Source organism: Vombatus ursinus, unplaced genomic scaffold (genome assembly GCF_900497805.2).
Source record: "Vombatus ursinus unplaced genomic scaffold, bare-nosed wombat genome assembly UNPS02014797.1, whole genome shotgun sequence".
Taxonomy (NCBI): Eukaryota; Metazoa; Chordata; class Mammalia; order Diprotodontia; family Vombatidae; genus Vombatus; species Vombatus ursinus.
Genome location: NW_020954575.1, coordinates 5,818,436 through 5,835,835, shown reverse-complemented (window position 1 = coordinate 5,835,835; position 17,400 = coordinate 5,818,436). Strand labels below are relative to the sequence as shown.

General features: G+C 43.3%; 2 protein-coding genes across 2 annotated transcripts in view; both read right to left on the bottom strand.

The window, feature by feature from the left end:
* The window catches only part of LOC114049088 (myeloperoxidase-like), a 29,461-nt gene extending 18,869 nt beyond the window's left edge, over nt 1-10,592 (bottom strand). The window contains exon 1 of the mRNA XM_027870277.1: nt 10,096-10,592. Coding sequence (XP_027726078.1) covers nt 10,096-10,132 — 37 coding nt within the window. The 5' untranslated portion in view covers nt 10,133-10,592. The remainder of the gene's footprint in view (nt 1-10,095) is intronic.
* Nucleotides 10,593-10,689: 97 nt separating this feature from the next.
* The window catches only part of TSPOAP1 (TSPO associated protein 1), a 40,022-nt gene continuing 33,311 nt past the window's right edge, over nt 10,690-17,400 (bottom strand). Inside the window, 4 exon segments of the mRNA XM_027870278.1 lie at nt 10,690-11,958; nt 15,626-15,754; nt 16,115-16,186; nt 16,302-16,408. Coding sequence (XP_027726079.1) covers nt 11,752-11,958; nt 15,626-15,754; nt 16,115-16,186; nt 16,302-16,408 — 515 coding nt within the window. The 3' untranslated portion in view covers nt 10,690-11,751.

The window sequence follows — 17,400 nt, the reverse complement described above, 5'->3', positions numbered from 1 at the left end:
CATTGTCCCTCTTTCCTATCCTCCTCCTACTCCCCTAGCCCTTCATATCTTTCCCCAGATTGCTTCCTGGCCAGCCTCATTCATACAAATCCCATAGTCTTCCTTGGCCCTGGCTCCCTCCAGCCCCTCCCTCTTTTTGCTTCCTCTCAGTCTTCTCAACCCTAACCAACCCTGAAACCATTCCTTTCCATGTCTAAGCTCTCAAACCATGAAATATGGGTGAGAGGGCACAGATTGAAAGAAACCGGGTTCCATGAAAAACTTCCCTGCAGTTGGGCAAGGATCCCGCCCAAAAACTCTAGCCAAAGGAACCTCCTACCCCAGCTGCTTCTGCTCCAAAGATGGCAACTCTCCCTCCTCATTTGGGGAAGAGGATGGTATATCCAGGATGAGAAGGGGAGAAACATGATGGGCAGAGACTGAAGGAAAGCATAGAATGAGACTCTGTGCCCTGGTATCCCTCCCAAAAAGCATGGCACAGGGTAGAAAGGGTGGCTCTAGAGTCAGAGATATCGAGGTCAAATCTCACTTGACATTCAGTAGCTGTATGACCTTGAGCAAGTCATTTAATATCCCTGGGCCTCATTTTTCCCCAACTATAAAAAGAGGACAAACTAAATGTCCTCAGAGGTCCCTCACAGTTCTGGATTTGCGACTCTATTACCCAGGCTAAGAGCTCTTTCTAATCTTCAAGGGAGTAGAGATGTTGGGCACTGATATGAGGAGAGAGGGATCCAGAATTGTGTCCCCCACTCCTTTCAAACCCCGTGGTTTAACCTAGCCCCACAACCTCACATGCACGGGCTTCCCCAGGCAGAAGAATCTTAACCTCTCTGGGACTCAATTTCCTCATCTGTAAAATGAAACAGTTGTACTCCTTCCCTAGCTCAGCCCCCACTACCTCCATCACCATCCCAGGAGACCCAATAGCAATCTAATAGGACCTGAATATGCTGGTTACCTGCTAAGTACAAGGACAGGGTATCTCTCCCCTTCAGGGGGACAAAGTGGAGAAAAAGAAATGGCTTCTCTGTTCCTCTGGTAAGAATAGTATAGGAAGGGGGATGGAGATGTCACCTGGCCTTGGGGGTTGGCCCCAGCACCCTTATCTCCATCTGCTCAGCTCTTCCCCACAAGGTTGCTGTCCAACCCCTTTGTGTGGGATACTGGGCTATAGGACTATGCCTCATGACGTTCGAGATGAGGGACAGAGGCACTGTGTCTCCCCCCAACCTTTTGCTACAGGTAAAATCAGATTTTAGTGAGCCTCTTGGTAGCTCTGAATGGGAAAGATATTACTGAAGGACGGCGTGCAGCCTGGAATGGAGGTGGGGAGGAGGGAAGGAGAGTCAGCTAATCTGCCCTGATCATAGTAGTGATGTGAATGGGGAAATTAATGAGATGATTTTATGAACAGTACAAGCCCTTTGTCTTTCTTAGCACCAGGCAGGGAAGCAACCATCACAACCAGGCTCATTGCCTATTACTCCCCTTCACGCACTCCATTCAGGCTGATTTTTACACATCACATTCTATCTCCTACCTTCACGTCTTTGCACAGGCTGTACTCCCTGCCTGGAATGCCCTCCTTCCTCATCTTTGCTTCTTGGAATCTTTAGCTTTCTTCAAAGCTCAGTTCAAACATCACCTTTTACGCAAGATCTACCCTGAGTCTTCCCAGCTGCTAGCGCCAAACCTAATTTACTTTGTATCTACTCATCTGTGTACACCTTGCCTGCCACCTTCCATCCCACACCCAAGAACGTAGTAAGCTCTCTGAGAGCAAAGACTGTCTTCATATCCCCAGAGGTTAACACATGGTAGGATCACAGAGCTCAAGCTGGAAGGGACTTCTGAGATCACCTAGTCCAATCTCCCCACTTTACAGATGAGGAAACGGAAGCTAAAGAGGTTAAGTGACTTTCCTCAGGTCATACAGGTAATCAATGCCAGAACTAAGATTTGAACCCAGGTCTTCTGATTTCAGAAACAAGTTTCTTTCCACTGTACCACACTGCCTCCTATGTATTTAATAAATGCTTGTGGAACCTCCTTCTCCCTGAGTTCTTTTGGGGACACTTTGACATTCTGCTTCCTAAAGCAGTGTGCTCCCCCCAAAAATGTATGGAGGCAGGACCAATTCAATTAGTTAAAGCCTAAGGATAGCAGAGAGTGGAGCTGGACTCCCGGGGGTTTGGGGGGGGGGGTGTAGTGCTGCCCTTTCTTGCCTCGGTCTGGCCAAACTTTGTATATGAGCTTTCAGTATGAACTAATGAGGCAGGAAGTCTGGCCTGAGACGGTTAGGCACCGCAGGAAGGGATCTGGGGCTTGGTGGGGTTTAAGGACTTCCGCTCTCCTTCTCCACCCAGTTCTCCCCCATCCACCCCAACTTTCTGGGATAGGGCAGGCCCACTCAGCATGAGAATGGATTTTCAGATACCTGCCAAAAGTGTAATGAGTGATGATTGTGGTGATCAGTAAGCAATAGCTTTTAATTGCAAGCACTTCAGACTTTACAAAGCTCAGCCACATTCATTATCTCCTTTGAAATTCACCATAATCCTGTCAGATAACGAAGAGTTATGATCTTCATTTTACAGGTGAGGAAAGTGAGGCTCAGAGAAAATAAATGACTTGACTAAGACCACACAGCTTGTAGGTGAAGCCAGAATAGAAACTCAGGTCTTCTGAACTCCAATTCTAATACATGTTGTGAGCTGTCCCTCAGAAACAAGATCAATGGGTTTTAAATTATAGGGGTAAGGATTTAAATTCGAGTTGAGGGAGAACTTCCCTTACGGAATGAGACTCAGAAAAGAAAGAGAAGGAATAATAGGAAGAAAATCTTCCTCTTCCCTTCCCCCCCTTCCCCGGAGATCCTTAGGAGCAGAAGAATCACTCCCTAGCCCAAGCAGGGATAGGGAGAAGCCACCTGTATGGAGTCCAGAAAATGGCACTGTGGCTAGTGCAGAGAGACCTGGAGTGAGGAAATGACTCATCAACTCTCTCAGGCCTTGAAAGAACAGGAAACTTGACCCAAACTGCTGGTCTAGCCATCTATTCTCCTGCCTCCATCAATTAAATGACACAGAGATAAATATACACACACACACACACACACATACACCTGCTTTTCTCCCCCCATCTCTCCTGTCATGGTTACTCCACTAGCCTCAACTGTCTGGTCCCAAAATTGAGAAAGGGTAGTGAAGAAAATAAGGCACATATGACAATACCCAGCAGGCCTTTGTGATATGCCAAAACTTCCCTGTGAACAGATGGGGATATGGTAGGCTAGGAATCAAGTTTTCTAGTCCTTGCTTTACTTCTGACTTACGCTGTCACTTTGGATAAGTCAAGATGAGAGGAGATGGCCCCTTCCAATTCTAAACTCTTCACTTCAACAATTAAGAATATATAATGTGCACAGCATTGAAGATGCAAAGATGAAAATGACATAATCCTTTCCTCAGGGCACTGACAATCTAACAACAAGGATAAGATATAATTTATCCATAACATCATTTTTAGGTCTGTAATTTAAAACTACGATATGAGAGTGTTAAGTATAAAGAAGCAATCCAGGAAAAAGTGAATAATAGGCATCGCTTACCTACTTGGTTTTTCCTGTGAGGATCATGGGCCAAACTTTGTCGAATGGGCATTTATCTCACTAAGAAGATCAGAGTGTTCTAGGACTTGATGCGAGCCACACAATGTCATTCCCAAACAGGAGTACCTGGACGATTTCACCATCCATAGAGAATCCCTTTTCCATTTGAACTCTGTACTGAAAAATCTAGCACTGAAGAGTGTACGTGATAGCAGAGTACTTTCTTAATTTTTAAAAATTTAACAAGCATTTATTAAATGCCTACTATATGCCAGGCACTGTGCTAAATGCTTTACAAGTATCTTATTTTATCCCTACAATAACCCAAGGATGAAAGCACTATTATTGTACCCATTTTACAGATGAGGAAACTGAAGCAGGCAGAGGTTAAGTGATTTGCCCAGAGTCACACCACTTGTAAGTGTCTGAGATCAGATTTGAAGTCTTCCTGGCTCCAAGTCCACTGTACGATCTAACTGCCGAGCTGTTGAGTACACGTTATTGTGTTTTGTGCTTGATATTGGTGATCAGAGGATCATCTAACAAATTATCTTTGTTGTTGCATGCATCAAGGCATCTCATATTGTTTTAACATATACCTGGGAAACATCTTGTTTTGGAGGAGATCTTCTGAGTCAAATGCTTTTTTAATTATGAACAAAGAACTCAACAGTGGGATTTTTTATTCTCTGCATCTTTCTGTTAATTGTGTAGCTGGAGATATGGTATAAAACTGTTTGTGAAATCCTGCCTATCCCCTTCTTATATTTGCATCAAATATACTCTCCAGAGATCAATTTAAAAAATGTAAAGGGAGGTGGCCCAGCAGTACTAAGTCTCAAATTGTATTACAAAGCAGAAATCATGAAGACGATCTGGTACTGGATAAGAAACAGAGTGATGGATCCTTGGAATAGACTAGGTACACAATGCACAGTATTAAATGACTATAGTACTCTAGCATTTGATAAAACCAAAGATCAAAGCTTTTGGGACAAGAACTCACTGTTTAACAAAAATTGCTGGGAAAACTGGAAAGTGGTTTGGCAGAAAGTAAGTATAAACCATCTCACACTGCATTCCAAGATAAGGTCAAAATGGGTCCGTGATTTACACATTAAGGGGGGGGATATCATAAACAAATTAGGGGAGCATGGAAAATGTTACCTGTTAGATCTATGGATAAGGGAAGAATTTACAATCAAACAAAAGATAAAATCAAAGGAAGTTTTGATTACATTAAATACAAAAGGTTTTGCTCAAACAAAACCAATGCAGTCAAGATTAGAATGAAAAGAGGAAACTGGAAAATAATTTTACAGTAAGTTTCTCTGATAAAGACCTCATTTCTCAAGTATACAGAGAACTGAGTCAAATTTATAAGAATATAAGCCATCAGGCAATTTTCAGAAGAAATCAAAACTATCTATAGTCATATAAAAAAAAAGTTCTAAATCACTAGTGATTAGAGAAATGCAAATTAAAACAACTCTGAGGAACCACCTCACCCTTATCAGATTGGCTAATATGACTGAAATGGAAAATGACAAATGTTGGAGGGGATACAGAAAACTAGGTATACTAATGCACTGTTGGTGGGGTTGTGAGCTGATCTCATTCTGGACAGCAATTTGGAACTATGCCCAAAAAGCTATGTAAAAAAATTTTTTTTATTTAAAAAAACCCTTTGAACCAGTAATACCATTACTAGGTCTGTATCCCAAAGAGATAAAAATAGGAAAAAGTCCTATATGTACAAAAATATTTATAGTGGTTCTTTTTTGTGGTAGCAAAGAATTGGAAATTGAGGGGATGCCCATCAGTTGAGGAAAGGCTAAACAAATTGTGGTATATAATTGTGGTGGAATACTATTATGCTATAAAAAGTGATGAGCAGGATGATTTCAGAAAAGTCTAGGAAGATTTTTATGAACTGATACAAAGTGAAGTGAGCAGAACCAAGAGAAGTACACAGAAATAGCAATATTATAACAAAGATCAATTGTGAATGACTTAGCTATTCTGATTAATACAACAATCCAAGACAATTCCAAAGGACTTATGATAAAAAATGCTATCCACCTCTGGGCAGAGGATGAATGGAATCTGAGTGCAGATTGATGTATATTTTTTCCCATTATTTTTCTTGCTTTTTTTTGTAACATGGCTAATACAGAAACATGTTTTGTGTGATTTCACATATATAATTGATACCATATTTCTTGCCTTCTCAGAGGGTGGGAGAGGGGTGGGAAAAGAGGAGAGAATTCAGAACTCAAAAAATATTTAGTGAATGTTAAAAAGATAAATTTTAAAATATATATATATATATATACCCCTTAAAACATATGTAGATCATTATTTTAAATATTTTAGAGATGAAGAAGTAGCAATCTTCCATGTTTCATTATTTTGCTTATGATATCCTCCATAACGTCTAAATCATGTACCCATTTTGATCTTATCTTATACAGCATGAGATGTTAGTCTATGCCTAGTTCTGCCAGACTATTTTCCAGTTTTCCTAGCAGTTTTTTGTCAAATAGTAAGTTCTTATCCCAATAGCTGGGATCCTTGGTCTTATTGCACACTAGGTTATGTGTTCATTTGCTTCTGTAAATTGTGTATTTAATTGGTTCCATTGATCATCCATTCTATTTCTTATCAAGTACCAGATTGTTTTGATGATTTTAGCTTTGTATATAGTTTGAGATCTGGTACTGCTAGACCTCCTTCCTTCACATTTTTTTTTCATTGATTTCCTTGATATTCTTTTTTCTTCCAGATGAATTTTTTATTATTTATGCTACTTCTATGAAAGAATTTTTTGGTAGTTTTACTGGTATGGCACTGAATAAGTAAATTAATTTAGATCATGTTGTCATTTTTTATCACATTGATTTGGCCTACCCAAGAGCAATTAATATTTCTCCAATTTTTTTAGATCTGTATTTGTTTGAAGAGCATTTGTAATTGTGTCCATATTCTTCTTGTGTGTGTCTTGGCAGGTAAAATCCCAAGTGTTGTCTATTGTCCACAGTTATTTTAAATGGAATTTCTCTCTTTCTCTTCCTGATGGGTTTTGTTGGTAATATATAGATGTGGTTGGTGATTTGTGTGGGTTTATTTTACATCTTGCAACTTTGCTGAAGTTGTTCATTGTTTCAATGAGTCTTTTAGTTAACTCTCTAGGATTTTCTAAGTAAACCATTACATCACCTGCAAAAAAGTGAATTTTGTTTTCTTATTGCCCAAACCTATTCCTTCAATTATTTTTCTTGTATTATTGCTACAGCTACCATTTCTAGGACAATATTGAATAATAATGGTGATAATGGACATCTTTGCTTTACCTCTGACCTTATTGGAAAGGCTTCTAGTTTATTCTGATTACAGATAATGCTTGTTCTAGCATGGGAAGATGCAAGTCTAGATATATCATGTGACTTACTCAGGGTTGAGTGACAATATGGTTAGTACTGCAGTGCTCTAAACAAACCACGCTAGTCAGTTTTCAGAAATATACTGACAATGCGCGTGTGCTGAGAATTCTAGGTTCTCAGCTCACAATGTGCGAGAGATAAATGCATATCTGTATGCCACTGGTGAATACATTGCTGCTCTGTTTACCTTTTAAGCAGCATGATGAATAGAATTATACCATGCAAAAATTAAGCAATGAAATGTTATAAACCAATTTTTGGACTGAAAAAACAAGCTGCAATGATTTTGTGATGGCGATGATTATGTGGTGAAATATAGTAGCTACTAAGTGTCTGAAGTAGTATTGGAACTCAGACCTTTCTGATCCCAAGTCTACATTTTATCTGGCAAGTCAGCTAGCTACCTCCATAAGTCAATGGAATCACAGGTCTAGCCCAAAAAGAGTCTGTTTCATAGGTTATGTGACCAAAATATTAATCACTTAAAGGCCATCTTTCTGGTCTTGAGAAGGCTCATGGAAGGATGCAGAGAGAATTCCCTCATCTTCCCCCTTTGAAAATTGTAATTTGAACTTAATGCTGAGCTCCATATATATATGTAAAGGCCATTAACCAGTAAATATTCCTCACAATCTTGGAAGCTGCCGAGCTTCATTTAGTCAGGCATTTCTTGGATGGCAACCACAGTCTCTTGTCAGTACTAGACTATTCTAGCTTAGTAGAACCTGCTCTCCACTGGAAATAGACTTCCTGAACCCAGAGTTCTAGAATTTCCAATTTCAACTCTTCTATTTAGAGGGTTTCAGTGCAGGGGATAATGGGCAAGAGGGAGAGGACAAAGTTTATCTGGTAAAAACAGCAGGAGGGCAAGGAATAGATCATTAGCCATTAGAAGCAATGAAGTTTAGAAAATAATGAATCCAGACATGGTTGTACATACCTGTAACCAATACTACTTGGGGAGGCTGAGGTTGGACTACCTGAGCTCAGGAGCTGCAATCAGGCTAAAGGAGATCAGGTAACTGCACTAAACTGTCACAAATATGGTGAGCCCCAATATAGAGGGCAGGAGTCCACCAGGCCCCTGGAGGAGCAAACTGGCCCAGGTAGGAAATGAACAGGTCGAATCAATCATCAGCGAGATCAGGGCAGGGGCAGTTAGGTGGTACAATGGATAGAGCACCTGCCCTGTAGTCAGGAGGACCTGAGTTCAAATCCGGTCTCAGACCAGACACTTGACCTTACTAGCTATGCAACCCTGGGCAGGTTACTTAACCCCAACTGCCTTGCAAAAAAAAAAAATGCAGTGAGATCAGGGCTCTGGGTAGCTGCTGCACTGCCAACCTAGTTGAGACAGAGAGAGACTCAGACTCAAAAAAAAAAAAGAACGGAAAACTGACTCAGGTCTATGAAGCCTAAGGCTCAGAATTATTAACTCTTTTATTGCGTTTCTTTCTCCCACATATATTTTCCCAGTCATAGAATCTTAGATTTGGAGGTCATATAGTCCAATTCTCATTTTATCAGTGAGGAAATTGAGTCTCAGGGAGCTTGAGTGACTTGCCCCAAGTTACATAAGTGGTGAGTCAAACGTGGGATTTGAACCCAAGTCCTCTGATTCCTGAGCCAGGTTTCCTTCTACTGAAGAGTTAACTCCCCAGATCAACATGACTTCTGGATGGCAATACTGGGATTTCTAGTCATTTTCACCAGAGCAGCCCTGCTTCAGTTGAGGGATCTGAGATTAGTCAGCACCATGCTGACCCAGTCCTCCTTCCTTCCTCCTCCCTCAGAGATGCCAGCCCATCTGCCTCTTGGGCTAACAGCCTTCACTAGAGGTGATTTCAACACATTGAGTCTTTCTAAATCCACTCTGGAGAAGAGTTCAGTTAGGATTACACACAGCTTCCTGAGGGGATTTCATGCACGTGGAGGATGGGGGAGCAGGAGTTACAACTGAGCCCACCACTGCTGTGGAAGAAAGGAACAGGGAGACTGAGGCTCCAGCTTTACACATCTTCCTCCCCTCTCTTTTCTTCCCCGTTTTCTCAATACCTCTCACCCCGCCCCCAAGTTACCTTGCCAGCTGTAGTAGAAAGAACAGGAGATAAGGTGTTTAAAGTCCTGAACTCAAATTCCAGCTCTGCTACTTTCTATGGTTACCCTAAGTAAGTCACTTCACTTGTATGTGTCTCAGTTTCCTCATCCGCAAAACAACGGTTTGGAAAATTACTACAGTAATGAAAATGGGGAAAAGTAACATCATCATCATCATCAACAACAAAAACATGTAACAGAGCATTGTGCAATTCTAAGGACCAAGTCTGGCCCAAGAGAACAGATAAGAAAATGTACTACCCTCCCTTATTTGCAGAGCTGGTGGAAACTATGGAAGTGGAACATTGTATGCACTGTCAGACTCTCATGATGTGTTGGTTAGCTTTGCTGAACTACTTTTTTTTCTTCTCTTTCTTTTTTATTCTTTGATATAAGAGATAGCTCGCTGGGAAGGGATATATTTGGAAATGGTGGGGGGGGAGAAATGATGATGTAAGAACAAAAGGTATCAAAGAGAATTTTTAAAATAAATTTAAAAGTGAAAATGAAGTGGTTGGACTAGTTTAGGCTTCTTATTTTGTGTGTGTGTGTGTCATGAACCCTCTTTGGCAAAAATTATGGATTCGCCAGAAGTATATTTTTAAATAATTTAAGAAAAAATATAATTTAAGGAAATGCTAAATTTTAAAGGTTAGTGAAAATAAAGATGTAATTTCCTCCTCCCCCCCACAAGTTCACTGACCCATGAAACCTGTCCACAGATTCCCAAGGATCACATTAAGAGTCCTTAGTTTCTTCCATCTCTAAGCCCTATGAACCCAATGACCCCATCAAGCCATCTTGTCTCCTCATCCAAGGACCCACTTGACCCCATAAGTATCCTTCCCAGTCACTTCTCTAGCTCTCTACAGCCTGGCTGGAATGCTACCCTCATCCCAAGGACAAGTCATGGTACTGAATGGAGGATGGGAGGGAGCTTACCTAAGAGAAAGGACCCAAGTGAAAACTTCCAATTCATCCCCTTCCAAGGTTCCAGGGGAAATGATCCAGTTCTTTTGGGCAGACCCAGGACAACAAGGTTCAGAGTCTAGATGTCTGGAGTTAGAACTCACTGATCCAACTTAAAAACTTCAAGGAACTTCGATTTTGTCAGAGCAAGGAGTCCCTCCAACTCATATTACAATTCAGCAGATCTCTTCAAGGTCTGTAGTAATGGAGGAATACAGGGGGAATTCTAGGCAATATGAAATCAAATAATATCAATAAGTCTATTTTTTTTAAAAGAGTAGCTATGGCTGAAAAATTCATTGTCCTATAGCCAACCTGGTGATGAGAACCTCTCAGACCTTAACTACAGTTAGTCATTGAGTAGTGAGCCCACCATCTGTCTGAGGGCTGCAGTGTAGGCCTTTCCAGCTTGGGAGGACCAGCTAGGGCTTATGCCCTACCAACCACATAACTGTCAAGAACCCAAGATTGCTTCCATGTGATTCCAGAAAACAACTTCAGGAAAAGTCAACCAACTGGAAGAGGATAAATTCTCCATTCCCCTCTTCAAGCTGAATCTGGTAAAGGTTTTGTGAAAATAGACTTTATTATAATAAAATGTCTTTTTAAACAATTTCATACATACACACACTCACCCCTTACTGTGACCCAGGGACAGCATGGGGTAGTGGAGGTGGGCATGGAGGTGGTCAGTCAACCAACCTCCCAACACATGTGAGGAAGCATGCAGAGAGGCCCACCTGGCTGTCTGGGGTCAAATGGAGGAAGGGATGGAACACTATGGGGTTGGAGGGATGGAGGGGATGGGACCCCTGTTGCGTTCTAAACACGGCATGTATGAAAATAAGTGCAGAATTCTGTCTTTGCTCCACCCCCATGCCCAAACCCCCACCTGGAGAGGTTAGAGATGGTACAAAAGAGAAATCAAATCTAATGATGCAAATAAGGCAAACTCAACTCTGACCTCTAACCCCCAACCCTCCACCTGTTGGGGAAGGGGAAGACTGGCAGGGGGTGGGGGCTGAGGTGGCCCTGTTTAGGGGATTGAGGTGGGGGACACACTTTGGCATGACCTTTCTCCTTGGGGGGTTTGGGAGGGGGGTTTTGGAGGGGAGGAGGAAGCAAGATGGAGCTGGAGAGTTGCTACAGAGGCACGGCTGCTTATGTACATATTTACAGGGATTCCACACACCCTCTGAGAGGGCCATGGGGGTTGGGTGGGAGGGAGGGGACATAGGGAGACTTCAGTGCAAACTTTTTTCCCTTAAGGGAGGGAAGACATAGGACCTGGGGGAACATAAGAATGTTAACAGGAAGCCTAGAGAGCTGCTCCTTCTGCTGCCCCACCCCAAACACATACAAACACCTAGAGTTCCAGATCTTGGGGTGGTGGAGGTGGAGATGACTGTAGTTAATTTCCATCCAAGTATCACAGCACCAGTGATGTCCAGAAAGCAGTTCAAGGACAAGAGCCCAGCTCCACCATGGGTCCCACCCTATAGGCCCTGGGCAAAAGTCTCTCGTTAGCTTAGCAGGCTCTTTTAGGATCTTTTGAAAAAAGACATGGCAGGGGTAGGAGACAGGGGCTGGTCAGCCTCAGCTCTGTCTGGCAGGCATAAACGACAGTGTTCACTCCTTCTTCCCCGAGCCCAGTTTTCGAAGGAGGTGCTTCCCTTTGGAGATGAGGCCCTGCATCTTCTTGGCTGGAGCCAATGATTCCCCCGATTTGGCCTTAAGGGTGCTCCCAGGCCTAAGAGAATGGGGATAAGATGAGCACAGGCCACAGGGTGGGCACGGCAGGGGTCCAGTCAGATCCTGGGAAGTGGCAGACTGGAGCTGGGGGGTTACCAGAAGAAGAGGGGAAATTGAATTAGATGCCTTTCCTTAGCTATCCCTGCCCCCCCCACCCTCAGCCCCCTAAAGCCTTTTCCCCCTTTTCTCCTCATCCTACAACTACAAAAGGATGCAGTTAGCAGGGAGATGATGCCTTTCATACCATCCCACCCCTTACTGTGTCTGACTTCCCAAGCCATATCCCTCCCACCCCAAGCATAACAGTGAAGAGGAGAAAGTGGGGCTGGTGACTTTGCACAGCCCTCCCTCACTTAAATCCAATTCACTTGCATGTCATGTCATCACCTCCCTGATGTCATAGTCCTCTCAGAGAAGGAAGGACAAACAACAACAGGGAAGAGGATGCAAAAATCAAGGTGGAATTAAGGAAAAGAGACCTGGATTCCCACTTCTGTCCCTGTTCCTCTGTGACTTTGAAGCAGCTTACTTCCCCTTCTTTCTCAGCTTTTTCCTCCGTGATACTAAGATCTCTAGTGCCTGCTCTGACATTTTATAAAGCTGGTCCTGGGATCATATGCTCTCCTGCCATGCCACCCTAATCTTTCCCATTCTTTAGAGAACCAAGGCAGGGAAATTGTCCCAACTGGGAAAAATTCCTACAGACGTGCCCTAGCTAGTTAAAAACAGGAAGGGTCATTTGACAGGTTACTGACCCCCTTTCCACCTGCCCAACTCGGGTCTCCCTATGACAGAAGAGTCTCCAAGAAGAACCACTCTCCTTTGTCCAAAGAACATGGTCTGGAGACTGAGAGGAGTGAGGCAGGATGTCCCCAGCCCCAAAAGACAATAACAGGAGAGATCAGCTCAGTGCAGGTTTGGGGGGTTATTTTGTTCCTCAAACCAGTAACTGAGGGACCTTGGAAATAACCAGAAATTTCCAAACTGGACTCTTCCCAAGAGGGAAAGACTACATTAAGTCATTTAATCCAGTCCGCCAAGTAGGGTAAGCCTACTCTTAATTCAGTTCTCTGATACTTAAAGCTTTACTGATCTCTCATCCATGTTTAGAGAGTTAACATAACTCTCTAAATTTTCTCTCTTCTTCTGTAACATTAACCCTGTACCTCTTGTCCTACCCCTCGTGGACAGAATTCATAAGAGGTACATGGAGAGGAGAAAGAACAGAGGAACTGCCAAATCTGGCATATACAAACACACACACACATACATACACACACATATACACACACACACACACACATACACATACACACACACACACACACACACACGTACAACGTTGCAAAAGTGATAAAGGAGAAATGGATTCAGAGGACTTGGATTCAAATTCCATTTCTGTTACTTGCTACCAGAGTGACCTTGGGCTTCCCTGGGTCTCAGTTTCCCCAGATGTACGTAAAGTGAGAAAGTTGGCCTAGATGTCCTCTGAGGTCCCTTCTAGTTCTAAATCTATGATCATTTGAGCCACCCTCTGGCTTTTTTCCGGCATGTGGCACTGCCTTACCAACCCTCCCCCACCCCCATCGCTGCCTCTGGCTCCCACCAGCCCTTTCACTCTCCTGTCCTTCAAACTCCTTCTCATTGCTTCATCATTGCTTCAGGTTTCTTCCTTGTACCACCTATACCCACCACCCCAAACCAAATGCAATCCCAAACACAAGCTCACCCCAACATTTGACCTAGCCCCAGCTCCCACCACCACCCCACACTTCCATGGCATTATGGCCCCTGGACGGTGTGACATATGGAATAGGAGCTAATACCAGAGTCTCTGGGTTACCCAACTCAGACTAGGTAGGGAAGCCAACTCTCAATTACCCAGAGGTAGATAAACTCATTTGAGACCACTCAGGCTCTTTGCTTCTCCTCCTTCCTGCTTCCCTCTAAGGGAAGGGGGAGTAGGAGAAGATTGCTAGAGAAATTAAATGAAAGGCAGAAACCAATTGCAATGAAAGACAACAGACAGTCACACAAGACTTCTGCTTCTTGGCCAGATAAGGTGGTGGATGATAGACAAGGAATGCAGCACACATTGTCACAACCAGCCAGCATGTTGATTTGTTTATGCTTGACTGCAATCCATGGTTAGTTACAGGGGAGGGTGCTATTTGGGGGCAGGGGTAAGGGATGGGGAAAAAATAAATGGGCATCAATATTTAGAATTTTTAAAAAGAATCAATAATTTTTTTTTTAAAAAACCAAAGGAATCCTGGACTGAGGTAGGACAAAGTAAACTCTCCAAGCCGAGAAGCTTTGGGGTTATATATGTATCTAAATGTTCAGGGTCTCCCTCAGGGATGAGAGTTGGCTATAAAATAAGTTCAGTCTGGCTGTAATGTTATAATGACATTGCTCATGAGAATGGTATTTGTGATTAGGGAGATGATGTTGCTATTAGTGGTATTTGTGATTCTTCTAATTATTGTCAAACACATTGTTATAGCACTAGAATCCTATATCACAAAATGCTCTTGATATAGGATGTCATAATATATTATGCCACATATGTGATATCATAATACATGATTAATTACATGTATTATGTGCACTTATGAGACAGTCTATTACTACCAACAATCATGAGCAGACTGGGGATTGAAAACATACTACATTGATCTAGGAGAATTATTCTGTATGAATGAAAGAGGCTAGGGGCTGGTGAAGAGGGGGGGGAAGGTAGATCTCTGGAGAGGCACATGGAATGGTGGTAGATTGGGGAAGATGGGCCTGTTCCCCCCACTTACATGTCACTCTACATATCTATCTCCATCTAGCACTGGACTCTTCTCTTCCTCATTCTCTGAAGAGCCAAGAATAAACAGAGGAGGTGGTGGGTTACTGACAGACATGCAAACCCGCCCCACCCTGCTCTGGGGATGGTCCTGATTTTTGTACATCATGCCCTTCATCCACTCCTTCAGCTTCATGTATCTAGTGCTATATCCCAGAAAAGCAGGAGTTGCTGCTCCATGGGGGTAAGGGAGAGAATATGGGGACCTGCTGGACAGGAGGCTAAAGCAGGTACCCTCTCACTCAAAGGGCTCCTTTCTCAGGCCCTCGGGAACAGAGTGAAGATCTTGTCCGATCTTTCTGCTAAGGGAGGCCAGCCCAGCAGAACAGGCAGCAGTCTGAGACCAGTCTATAGAGAGTAAGCTGCCATAGGAACATGAGCCCAACCTATCCTCCTCCCACAATGGGCTCTGTCTGACTTTCTCCAGTACCTTCAGTACCTACTCCCTTGGCCTCCACCCTTGGCCAGTGCCCAAGTAGGGGTGAGTGATGATTGGTCTCAGAGATCCAGAAAGCCTGAATCCCGTGTGGATGACTAGAATATCTAAGGATTCACTCTCCACTTTGTTAATTACCCAGACTCGTTATTGCCTAGCTCTTCCAATTCACTGGTCATGTATGACACAATAGTTTCTGCCCCAGAGGTTGGGGTCAGGCTCTCAATTCTGGAAGATGTTAAAACATTCAGGCTTTAGGCTATCCAGGGCTCTGATCATTCAACCCTGTGAGAGTAGACCGTGGTCTGGAGCTAGTCTCTTCCTGCCCCAACCATTGTGGTATAGTCCTAACTATCCCTTAGTCTTCAACCATCCTTTCCCCACTACTAGCCTTGACTACTCTGTCTCCATCTGTATCTAAGAGGAGATAGAAGAGGCTGATATACTGGTTCTGTGCTTACCTGGCTCTCAGTTGTAAGGACCCCAGCATCCTTTTCCTTAGGTGGCCCAGCTCCCCTCCTGTCCTCACCAGAGACTATGCCCTCCAGAAAATTGGATGGAACAAGGCCCCTTTGTCCATTCAGCTCTCCCTGTGGGAAAAACACCAACGATGTTGGGGGAGGGAGAGGTCATGCAGTGTATTAAGGAACCTCCTCTCCTACTGGACTAGATTTCTGAGACCCCTTCCCTACCCCACAAATCTCTTTCTCCTTTAATCAAGTTCCCCTGGGAACAGGGCCTGTGACCAACACCAGCCACCCTGTCCACACTATCAGTAAAGTACTGCTGGAGGGAAATGTGAATCTAAAGTTAGGCCTCTCCTGCCCTGCCCCTCCCAGCTTTCAGGGATCCCCCCTTTCCCTGATATCCCCCCCGCCTCATGTCCAACCCTGAAGGAGCCAGAAACTAGGGAGCAGAGAGAGACAAAGTCCTTATCTGCCACCCCTCACATAGTAGAAGCCATCATCATCCATGGCCCCGAACACTGTGATGACATCCCCAGCTTTGAAGGACAGCTCGGCCTGTAGAGGGAGATGCCCAAGTAAGTTCCAATGGCCTGGGAAAAGTCAGTGCCCAGGGGACCCACCTTGGTAGAACCCCAACCAGGGATCTTCTTTCTGCAGGAAAGATCCTTACCTCCACATCCACATTAGGAGAGTTCTCTCGAGGGTTATAATCAAAGGCAGCGACCATGGAACAGGATGTGCGGGGGCTGGCCCTGGCATCTGGCTGAGAGGAGGATCCTGAAGGGAGACAAAGAACAAACCCTTTCTTCCTTTTACCTCAAGCGCCCTTTCACCTTCCCTTCTTCCCACCCCATTAGCTGGTGGCCAGAGGCTTAGGTTGACCCTTTCAACCTGGCACTATTCCTTAAGGAGGTCAGAAGTATAGCAATTTTTAAAAATTTAACTTTCTCTTTCCAATGAACAAGAATTTATTTTCTCTTCCTCCCACTCCTGACCCCCATTGAACAATTAAAAGAAAAAAAAGAAAAAGAAAAAGAAAGCCCTCATAACAAATAAGCAAAACAAACTTCCACATTGACCATGTCCAAAAATGTATGTCTCATTCTACATTTAAAGTCCATCATGGAGGAGTTATAATAATGATAATAATAATAGCATTTATATGGTGCTTTAAGATTTACAAAGCAATTCACAATTACTATTTCATTTGATTTTCATAACAATTCTGTGAGGTAAGTGTTATTATTACACACATTTTTATAAATAAGAAAACTGAGTCTGACATTGACTAAAAATTACTTGCCGTGGGTCACATTAGTGACTGCAGTTAGTGTCTGCAGACAAATTGAACTCAGGTCTTCATAACTCCAAACCCAGTATTCCATCTACTGCACTACTGGGTTGTATCATTTTTGTCCTTCCCTCCATCTCCCTTGCTATTAGGTAGCCCAAGCTTGGGTCTTCCCCATTGCAGGGCTGGCAGCACTCTGGCTCAGCTATGGACAAGAAGATTCCTAGGCTCCTCTAGTCCTCTCCCTTCCTCCCTCTCCCTCAGTCTCAGGCATGACACTGGCCCCACCCCTCCCAGCTCAGAATCATAAGAGAAATTTCTTTATTATATGCTATGGCTTTCTGGGCAGGGAAAGATACAGTGGGAAATTTAGGTGATTAAAAAAAGACATTAATTTTTTTGAAAAGAATCATTATCATGAACTCATGCAAAGTGAAGTGAGCAGAACCAGGAGAACATTGTACACAGTAACAGCAAT